Source organism: Mustela lutreola, chromosome 12, assembly GCF_030435805.1.
Source record: "Mustela lutreola isolate mMusLut2 chromosome 12, mMusLut2.pri, whole genome shotgun sequence".
NCBI classification, from domain to species: domain Eukaryota; kingdom Metazoa; phylum Chordata; class Mammalia; order Carnivora; family Mustelidae; genus Mustela; species Mustela lutreola.
The window spans coordinates 6170505-6180574 of NC_081301.1; the positions used below are offsets into that span (position 1 = coordinate 6170505).

At 58.7% G+C, this 10070-nt stretch overlaps 1 protein-coding gene across 5 annotated transcripts; it reads left to right on the forward strand.

The window, feature by feature from the left end:
- Positions 1–114: 114 nt before the first annotated feature.
- Positions 115–7932, forward strand: C12H9orf50 (chromosome 12 C9orf50 homolog). Of its 5 annotated transcripts, none has more exons than XM_059142313.1 (9): positions 115–294; positions 1225–2001; positions 2259–2349; positions 2452–2565; positions 5090–5253; positions 5984–6104; positions 6859–7020; positions 7199–7372; positions 7716–7932. In XM_059142313.1, exons 2-9 carry the CDS (start codon positions 1506–1508, stop codon positions 7753–7755), a joined length of 1362 nt encoding a protein of 453 aa, XP_058998296.1. In that variant the 5' UTR covers positions 115–294; positions 1225–1505; the 3' UTR covers positions 7756–7932. The 5 variants fall into 5 exon arrangements, with proteins under 5 accessions (XP_058998296.1, XP_058998299.1, XP_058998297.1 ...); XM_059142316.1 differs by having other exon boundaries at positions 7199–7293; XM_059142314.1 differs by having other exon boundaries at positions 5093–5253.
- Positions 7933–10070: the final 2138 nt, after the last annotated feature.

Sequence of the window (10070 nt, forward strand, 5' to 3'; positions counted from 1 at the left end):
TTGGCTTGGGCCCTGCTGCCCTTGTCACGTGTCCCACCACCCCATTGTGAGTGCAGCCTTGACTTCCCGAGTACAAAGTCCCACCTTCTGTCTCTAGGCCTGAGAGCCCACCGCTCCTCACATGGCCTTGCGTGAGGGGCGGATCACAATGACCCTGAAGAGGCCCAGGAGGCAGCAGGGAGTGTCCACCAGCAGGACCAGCCTGGGAAGATGGGCTCTCCCAAGGACCAGCCCGCCGGTTAGGGGGCTCTAAACTCAAGGGACCTTCTCTAGACCCACCGGAAGGCCCCTGTGGTGAGTGTGAGACCAGGAGCCAGCTCAGAGCTGACGACAGTCTGGGATTGGGGTGTGATAGGGAGAAAGCAGGCTCCAAGACAGCTCCCTCTCGTGCAGACGCTGGGGGCAGGTGTGGGGCTCTGTCTCCCAAAGGGCAAGTTTGTTAAAAATATGTGTCTTGGGGCTCCTGGCTGAGTAGTTCTGGTTAGAGCTTGCCACTCTTGATCTCAGGGCTGTGAGTTTGAGCCCCACATTGGGGGTAGAGATTTAAAAATATATATATTAAAAAGAAAATATGTGTCTTGGCCCCACCCTAGACCTAAGGAGTCAGAATCTGGGGCACCCGTATTTTCAACAAGCTCTAGCTCTCCACCCAAGGGGCCCTAGCCAGACTGGGCAACTGCTGGGCAGTTCTCTCCTTCCAAACTGGTTCCAGGTTTCCTAATTCCCAGGGGAGTGCTAAGAGCCTATTAGGACTTGAACACTCCAATGGCTAAGTCACAAAGGGACAGGTGCTCTGTTATCCCCATTCTACAGGTGCTCTGTTATCCCCATTCTAACTTCTGACAGAAGTTAGTCAGTTGGCTTGTCCAAGGTTGCAAAGCTACTAAGTAGTGGGACTCGGACTAAATCCTAAATAATAAAAATTTTTTTTTTAATTTTTTTTTTTTTAAGATTTTATTTATTTATTTGACAGAGAGAAATCACAAGTAGATGGAGAGGCAGGCAGAGAGAGAGAGAGAGAGGGAAGCAGGCTCCCTGCTGAGCAGAGAGCCCGATGCGGGACTCGATCCCAGGACCCTGAGATCATGACCTGAGCCGAAGGCAGCGGCTTAACCCACTGAGCCACCCAGGCGCCCCCTAAATAATAAAAATTTTTAAAAAATAATAATAGTAATAGCAGCTAGCCTCTGCTGAACACGTACAGCGTGCCGCGTACTATTCTAGGCCATTTACATGTGCTGGCTCACCTAAACGTCACAGCAACTCAGAAAGGTGTGTACTCTTACGTGACCATTTTGCAGGTGAGGAAACAGAGGCTGGGCGAGCTCTGGCCTGAAGCCACTGGCTGCCAGACGAGACAGTGGTGTTACCCCCCCAAACTACAAGGACCTCCCTCCAGGCACTATGGCCTGGGGGCTGGCCTATTCCCTCGTCTTCAGGTCGCACGGCACCCCCGTCACCCCCAACTGGCGTGAGGATGCCCTGAGCTGAGCGCGGGGCCACACATGCCCCGGCGTCCCCCCAACCCCGGGGCCCAGCAGGTGGAGCCCCAGGGGCTCCCCGGCGACGGCGCTCGCCGAAGGAGAGACCCGCTGCTGCCCCGGCTGCCCCTGCCCCAGCTCCGCTCCGTCCTCGGCGCGGGGTCCCCCGGCGGCTTGAGGGCCTCGGAGGGCGGCGGCGCGTGGTGGCCGAGCGGGTCCTCGCACCCAGACGTGCGGCACCCCTCGCCGCGTCTACCCGCCCCGCCCACCCTGGCCCAGCGGGGGGCGCAGAACCGGACAAGGCTGCGGTCGCTCCTGCTGCCGCCCCTGCCCCTGGCCCGTGCGTCCCGGGAACTCGCGCCCCGGCGCCGGGGGCCTGGAGAGCGCGAGGATCCCCGCAGGGGCGCGGCCAGGGAGGCCCCGGACTCCCTGCGCGCCCTCCTAGGAGAGCTTCTCCCCAGCAGGTTCCGGGAGTTCCTCCACCACCTGGGGGCAGAGTGCGCGGAACCCCGGCCGCCGAGTGAGGCCTCTCCAGGACTCCCCAGGGGGCGGGGCAGGGGCGGGGCAGGCGTGGGGCGGAGTCGTTTCCGGGATGGGTGGAGCTACTGTTAGTGGGGAGGAGAAGGTCTGGCACAGTCCCTTGAGGATGGGTCGGCCATTGCCCCTGTTGTACAGTTGAGGAAACTGAGGCCCAAGGCCCTATAACTAGGAATAGCCTAGTAAGGACTGTCCCCAAGCCAAGGCCTATAGCTATTTCCACCTCCTCCTGGCTCCCAGAATCCTGGGCATCACGACCAAAAAGGAGTGTGTCAGACCACAGCCACCATGCCCCCCAGTGTCCCCATTGTCAGTTCCTTCCAGACCTGCGGTAAGTGTCAGGTACTCGTTGGTGGGAACAGGGTTGCCAACAGTGCTCTGAGGATGGCGGACGCTGACTACTCATGCCAGGTGTGGCTTGTTTGTCTTCAAGGGGCCAGTCATCGTACGTCCAGAATAGTCTTAAGAAGATTTTGCTCCATCAAATACCTGCCCTGGGGACCCTGAGGAGAGATCCCTCACAATTCACCCTCAAGAAGGCCAACCAGTGAGTTACAGGAGATTGGCGGTAGGGGAATGGGGAGAAAGAGCATCTCTTCTTTTCTTTCCTCTTGTCGTTCAACTATGAATTAACCCATCTGTCCACCTGTACATCCGTCTATGTGTCCATCCATGAATCAGGTCTTCTGACAAACTATTCATAATACATTCATGAACCCACCCATCCATCTGTCCATCCGTCCATCCATCCATCCATCCATCTATCCACTTACCTATCGATACATAGATCTGTCCCAGAGTAGGTCTCCTCCCAATTTAGCCAAGGATTATCCATCAACATCTATGAACCCATCCTCTCATTCATCAGGTCTTCTGCCAACATATTCAGAGTCCGGCCGTGAATCCCTTCAGCTATTCCTGCTCCCATTCACCTATCCATGCTCGCATACATCTTCTCTGGGAACCAGGTCTTCTACAACCCATCCATGGGTCTCTCCATCCATCCATCCATCCATCCATCCATCCATCTAGCCAGTCATCCTTCTCATCACAAACTTCGATGATTCTACCCATCTATCCATGAAGCCAATGATCGGTCATCTACAGATCCTTCCATGCACTTGTAAATCCAGGGTCCTGTCTATAATTTTGTCATGAAACCATCTCTGAGTCTATATACAGAGGCACTCATCCACCCATCCATCCTACCACCCACCCAGTCTTCCCTCCTTTTACCCATCCCACCATTCATTTGTCCGTTTCTTCCTCTAGCTTTTAATAGGTTTTGTTACAAGTCAGAAATTGGAGGAAATAAGGGGGAGATGAACCTTGAGAGATTATGGACTCTGAAAAACAACCTGAGGGTTTTGAAGGGGCGGGGGGTGGGAGGTTGGGGGAGCCAGATGGTGGGTATTAGGGAGGGCACGCAGCGCATGGAGCACTGGATGTGGTGCAAAAAAAACAATGAATTCTGTTACGCTGAAAAGAAATTAAAAAAAAAAAATGTTGGAGGGAATAAGATAAGGGATGGAGGTAGAAGAGCCTGGGCATTAGAGCTTCCGGGGCCTCAGTGCCATAGCTCTAGTGAAGGGGGAAAAGAATGCAGAAAAAACTCCTCCGGCATTAACAGGGTTAAACTGAGGTGAACGGTGAAGAGCGTTGCCCATGAGTTTAAAAACCAAAGAGAGTAAACACAAGACATACTTGCCATCCCTCGTCCTTCTGGACCCATGGCTGATATTTGATCCTGGCATTGTCCCCCCCACTGGGCCTTGAACCCTCCCTGACACAGAGCTCCAGGCAGACACCACCGATGGCTCAGAGAGGGTGCCAGAAGTGAAACACATTTGCCAAGCCAGGAACTTTAAATCAATCAAATTGACAGACTACGTCTCACAAGAATAAATAAAAGTATGGAACTCATTAGCTCAAATATGACAAACAGCGGGGGTGGACAGAGTCATGGTGTTTCACATTTAAGAACTAATACTCGAGTACCCCATGGTGGGCAAGATCCCCTGGTAGGCCCTGAGGGAGGGGCACCAGGCTACATTGGAATAGGCTCCGGTAGCCTCTGATAGCAGAACTGAGATTTCAGTCCCCTGGGCAGAGCTGGGGTGCACCTGTGTCTGGCCCTGAGGCCAGCACAGACCAGACGCTGATAAGCAGACAAGTGTTGGATCCCTAGCTCCCATAGCCTGTAGCCATCTGGGACGCCTCCCAGCTGCCTGGCTCTTTTGCGGGCGGATGAAAGCGTCCCTTACGTGCCCACACAGACATAAAGATGTAGTCCGAGAAATGGATGCAAGGATACATCAATATGTGTGTCCTTAAGGTGGAACGTGGCATTTCTGAATAACAGAGCCAGGGCCTGGATCAAGAAGGCCCTCTTGCAGCCTTGCCCTTGAGGCTGAACTTAATAAATGTAACGACAACAGTATGCCCTTTACGGAGGGCGGGCCCCAGGCCAGTCCTTGCACAAGATGCCTCCCGTAAGTTATTTCATACCTACCAAACTTTTATCAGGGAGCTATTATCACGCCTACACTCTATCATATATGGCTGAAAGGGGAAAACTGCGACCTGAAGGACTCGTGTGGTCTCCCCAAGTTCACATGCCTGGGAGGAGGTGCAGCTGAGACTGATGGTTATAAGAACAGTTTGAAGTTACAGATGCTTACCCTGGGCAGCCCACAGCCTGGGTGCAGTGTTATGGCATCCGGTTCATCTCGCCACCCTGTGTGGCGGGCACAAGGGTGATGCCCAGCTTACAGATAAAGAAACTGTGTGACCTTGGGCAAGTTGCAAAACGTCTCTGTGTCGCGATTTGCTCCTCTATAAAATGGGACTAATGTTCATGTTTCCCAGGGTTGTGGGCATGTCCTAGGCTGAGGCATGGTTCATGTGTGTTTCATGGCCCGGCCGGCAGGCAGTACTCCCCAAAAAAGGCAAGCTACTCTGGGTGTCAGGATACACAGCTAGCTCTGGTCCCATGGGTATGTGTTGCAGGGCTGGGGTGTGGGCCTAGGGGCTCAGGTCCTGACCCTCCCCTGCCCCTCTGCCGCTCTCAGCAGGCCCCACGGTGCGCAGGCCCCCAGGCTCAAGGCCGTGCTCTCCCACAGCTCCTCAGGGCAGAGCTCAGGGCAACGTAAGCGGTTTTGCCCCTTCCGAGTGCGATTCGCTGACGAGACCCTGCGGGACACAGCGCTCCGCTACTGGGAGCGCAGCTGTGCAGGTAAGGGGACAGCGCGGGGAGCCTCGGGCCTCCAGAAAGTTCCAGCCTGGAGTCCAGAGAGCAGATGCTTCGGCCCTGGGTCCCAGGAGTCAGGGCCGGCCTCCAGAGGCCAGGAATTCACTGACCTTGCCCAGACGGCACTCAAGCTGCCTTCTCCAGAGTATCAGGAGGGTCTCAAAGACCAAATAGAGGGGTCCGAGGTCCTGCAGCAGTGTCCCAGCGTGGGTGGCACCAGGGAGCAGTCACCGTGGAGGCCACAATGGCTGCCCAGGCCTGGCCACCCCCGAAGGCCTTCTCGCTGCCACTGGTTCCCAAGCGCCAGATCCGCCCGCCTTAGAACAGGCACGCACAGCCTCCCGTCTCCCACGTCTGGCCCCCTCCGTGGCCTATGGAGGCTGAAGAAGGTGGCAAGTCACCTAAAGCGTCTTCCCATATACTCGAAGGCCTGCCCTGCTGAGGAGATGCCCAGAAAGGTCCAGAAGATCAGACCTTCTCTCTGGGGGAGGCTGGCACTGGCTGGTCCAGCAAAGAAGCTAGGAACCACCAGGCCCTGGTTCTGAGATGCAACTTTGCCCTCGGCTCCTTGGGGATTGGATGTGGTGGTGTCTGCTTGGCACAGTTTCCAGTGTTTTCTGAAGTGGGTGTCAAGAAGCAGGTGGGAAGAATGCGTGTCCTTGCTCTGGTATAACCTTTACCAATCCCCCCCCCGCCCCGCCCCTTTCTCCATCAGCCTGGCCTCTTCACTTCTCGGGAACTGGCAGCCCCAGGGCTTCTAAGAGCTTCCATCTGTTTATTGACCAACTACTGTGTGCAGTTTCAGGAAACGTGGCTGCTCCAGAGCCTAGTTGTGGGTAAAGCCCTAAGATCCAGGATCTTTGCTGATTCAGGAGGGACCCTCCCTGGGCCCCTGAGGGTCATAGGAAGTTGGAGATAGAAGCTGCAGTTTTGTCCCGCGGCTTGTGGTTTGACAGGCAAGCCAAGGCTTCTGAAAGCAGGTGACACAGCTGCCGAGGAGAGAGACCTGGGGGCCCCCAGGGGGAGACCGTTCCATGGGAATGGCAGCTGGCTAGCTCAGGAGAGAAGCCTCCATGTGGGCCAGTGGCCACAGGAGCTGTGCTCACGTCCCAGGGCCCCAGAGCGGGGCTCTTGGCTGACCCCTCCCCAGCCCTTTCCATCCTGAGGCAGCCATGGGGGAGTTTGGGGTCCCTGGCCAGCCAGGAAGGCAGCCGATCGGGCAGGAGAGATTCCTAGCCCCCAACCCCTGCAGGATCTCACCATTGTCTCTGGATTTCCACAGTGGCCTGACTGGCCTTCCCACTATGGGAAAGGAGGCCCATTGGGGCTACAGCAGGAGTGGGTATGTGGCGGGGGCTGGGGGGCACAGTTTGGCTAATAAAGGCAGAAACAGTCACGCAAGATAGTTTTAAAACCTGAGCCTTCTCTGGAGGCAGCCATCAGGCACTGGGGAGCCTTGGGTTGCCATGGAGACAGGGTTCTGCCCGGCCTTGCCTGCCGGAGAGGGAGGAGGGGAGAGTGGGGGTGCTGGCGCCCACCCCCCCACTCCCCCACAAGGTAGAGATCTCACTGGAGCCCTCTCTCCTCCAGTCCGGCAGGGTACCGCCGAGCATGGGCTAGCTCCCCGGTCAGCATCGGAACGGGTGCTCGGGAGCGTCCGGAGATGACCGGAGAGTTTGCCCAAAACCCCGTGCGCAGCTCCAAGGAGGAGGCCATGGCCAACGTCTCGTTCAGCTGGGACCGCCCCGGCCTGTGAGGCTTTGGGGAAGGGGACAGGATTCAGAGGCACTGCCAGGCACCCCTCCTCATCCTGTAGATGACCCCATCCAGCAGTGGGCAGGCGAAGGGTCGCAGGCTTGAGGGCCCTGCCAGCCTTGGGTGGACAGGGGATTCAGGGGCCATGCTGCTCACAGGCTCCTGTCCCCCGCAGGTCCACCCAGGAGCCACCGGGTCACCTCCCTGAGGATGCCTCCATGAAACACAGCCTGCCCAGCATCCCCAGGGCCACCACACGGAGGCTGCGAGGTGACCTCCCAACCTGGCAGGACACGGATGACATCCTGGGGCTGGGGGGCCATCACCCTGCTCCTGGGGCCAGACGCTGGTGAGCACCTGCTAGCAGCCAGCCGCCCAGAGAACCCCTGCGCAATGGGGCGGCGGGCTACCAGATGAAGCCTCCCTGCACGTGGCTAAGGGCTGGGCTCTCGCGCTGAGCTGGGTCCGGATTCCCAGCCCCATCCTTGCAAGCACTGGGGTCTTTTGGGGGTTTGCATCCCCTCGTGTGTACAGTGGGGCTGACTCCAGTGCCTGCCCCCTTGGACTGGGGTATAGAATCCGCACCCCCACCCCAGGGCCCAGGGAGACTTGTTTCCGGCCCAGACCCCGCAACCCCTCCCCTAGCCAGCCCCACAGCATCTGGCATCAGCAGGTCCTCCTGGTCTCTCTAGGAATCCTTCCCGCCCAGCTTGGAGCTGCACCCAGTCCTGAAGCCAAGCTGCCCTAAGGGCTACCAGCTCCTCCTGCCTTCCACAACGCCGCAGGGGTCTCCCCGGTGAATGGCTACTGGAGCCCAGGCCCGTGCATGGACACGGGCCAGGGGGTGAAGAGAAGCCTTTCTCACCCCCCAAATAAACATGCATTCCAGATGGCTGGGACCTGCTACCATGTCTCACCCCACAAGCCTCTCTGGCTGCCAGGTTACTGGTCTCCAGGGGTCCTGGGCCAAGGAGAGGGAGAGGGCAAAGTCATGGCTGGGATGAGGCTGAGGGTTGGGGGCAGCCCATCATCAGGGACCAGGGCTTGTTCTAGGCGAACCCCTCTTCTGGAAGCGGGGAGGCCCTGCCATACACTTTGAACTTGGGACCAAGCCTTTGTCAACCTTGATCAAGCCACACCTGTAACAGGCGCCTGTCCTGAGCCCAGGCCCCAGCTTCCCTCTTTGACTGGAACCAAAGCCTACTTGCTGACTTCTGCCGTGGGATGAGAGTGTGCAGACTCCAACGGGCTGGACGACCTTTTGTCTTCTGCATTCCCCAGGTCCCTGGAGGGCAAGCATCCAGGGTGGGTGGGGACCAGATGTTTCTCTCCTAGTGGTGGCAGATGGAAGGGTGGGCAGTGTTCAAAATCACATGGGGAGGCGACAAAAGACCAGGTGGCGTTGATCTGATCGCTGCACTGACCCAGCATGGCCAGCCCCACAACTGGCTTCCAATGTCCTGGACAAAGTTGAAGCCCCCCTCCCCTCTGTCCAAGCAACGCTTTGGCCCCAACCCCTCGGCACACCGAGGATCCGGGTCTTTATCGCCACCTCTTGGCCAGTGACGAAACGGCCATGGAATCCACAGCCAGGCACCAGGCGGAATGAAAGAATGAGATGGGGGGGCGGGAGGGTACTGGGCAGGGGCAAGGCAGTGGGAATCTTAGGGCCAGGAGGATAGTGAATGGGGGACGATTTGTTTCTGCAGAGGTGCTCTGCCTCCAGAAGAAAGGCCACAGATCTAGGCAGTCTGGAGAAAGTCTGTGGGGGATGGGACAGGGGCAGCGCTCCAACGCCCCTTCCCGGAGGGACTGGCTGGGGTTTTGATCCCAGGGAGGGCCACCACCCCTTTTTCTGCGCTTTCACTACCCCCCACCCCGCCCTAGTATTTCAATTTCCTGGAGAGTCTGCGGGGTTCAGAGGAGGCCGTATTCGGCCGCGCACCCACCCCGGGTGACCTTGCGCCGCCCGCCTCGCCGTCTCCCAGACTCAGTTTCTCCCCAAGGGCCGCAGCGAGCCCTCGCCCCGCCGCCCGCTGCAGCGCCGCCACGCGCCCACGCGGGGGCAGTGTTGGCCTGGCTTTGGCGCCGCCCGGCGCGGCGGAAACTTCTCAGCCTCCAGCTCCGGGGTCGAAAACTTTTCCCCTCGCGCCGCGCTCCCGTCTCCCGCCGGCGCCCTCCTCCCGACGCAGACCCGCGCCGCCGCCTTCCACCTGCCCCGGGCTCGCGGCGGGCCTGGGGGGACAGCCACGCTCCCCACCCCCCAACTTCTCCTCGCTGCTTTTTGTTGCCGTTAAGCCAAAAACTACTGAGCGGCGATCGACGAGCCTGGAAATCGAGGCCCGCGTGCCGCCCGCGTGGTGGGGGGTGGGGGTGGGGGTGGGGGGGGCGACATCGGAGACACACACACCATCAGACACACTGTACAGACCCCAGAGAAACACACCGCCCAGAGACGCCGCACACGCACACAGGGACCCACAGCGCGCACAGCTGGAAGCACAGTCATGTACCCTCCCAGCGCCCCCCGCTCCCGCGTTCCCTGTCCGTCGTCTTCCCGGAGGCTGTCGGTCAGCCATGCCCCTGGGCCTACCGAGGGTCCTTGAACATGGGTGAGCACCAAGGAAGGTGGGAGGGAGTGCTGCATGGGGACGGACCCCTTTCCAGCGGTCCCCAGGTTCTCAGGCTGTCACTCCTCCCTGACAGCACCCGGGGTCCTCTCCCCAGGGGTCCCAATGGGGCCGTTTTTTTACTGGTACATTTCCACTCAGGGCTGGCAGGTGGCCAGCCCCTCCTGGGCTCCAGGCAACAGCATGTCAGCCTGTCGGGAAGGCCAGGAAAGTGGTTGTGGTGACTTCTTGGTGGCTTCTGTTCCCCCATAACCTCCGCTACCCCACCTCACCCCCAACGTCCCCCTATGAGGGGGTGCGGCATGACAGGTGTACTCCCCCTACCCCTGCCCACCCCAGCTCTTCTGCTCCTGTCTCCACCCTGAGCATTCGTATCCCTGGGTCCCACTCCTTCCCTGAAGCACTGACCCCGCCCTG

Coding starts and splice junctions, on each gene's coding strand:
- C12H9orf50 (XM_059142313.1), top strand. CDS start 1,506: ATGCCCCGGCGTCCCCCCAACCCCGGGGCCCAGCAGGTGGAGCCCCAG. Junction 6,105..6,858: donor GCTCCAGAGCCTAGTTGTGG/GTAAAGCCCTAA, acceptor TCTCTCCTCCAG/TCCGGCAGGGTACCGCCGAG. Junction 7,021..7,198: donor AGCTGGGACCGCCCCGGCCT/GTGAGGCTTTGG, acceptor TGTCCCCCGCAG/GTCCACCCAGGAGCCACCGG.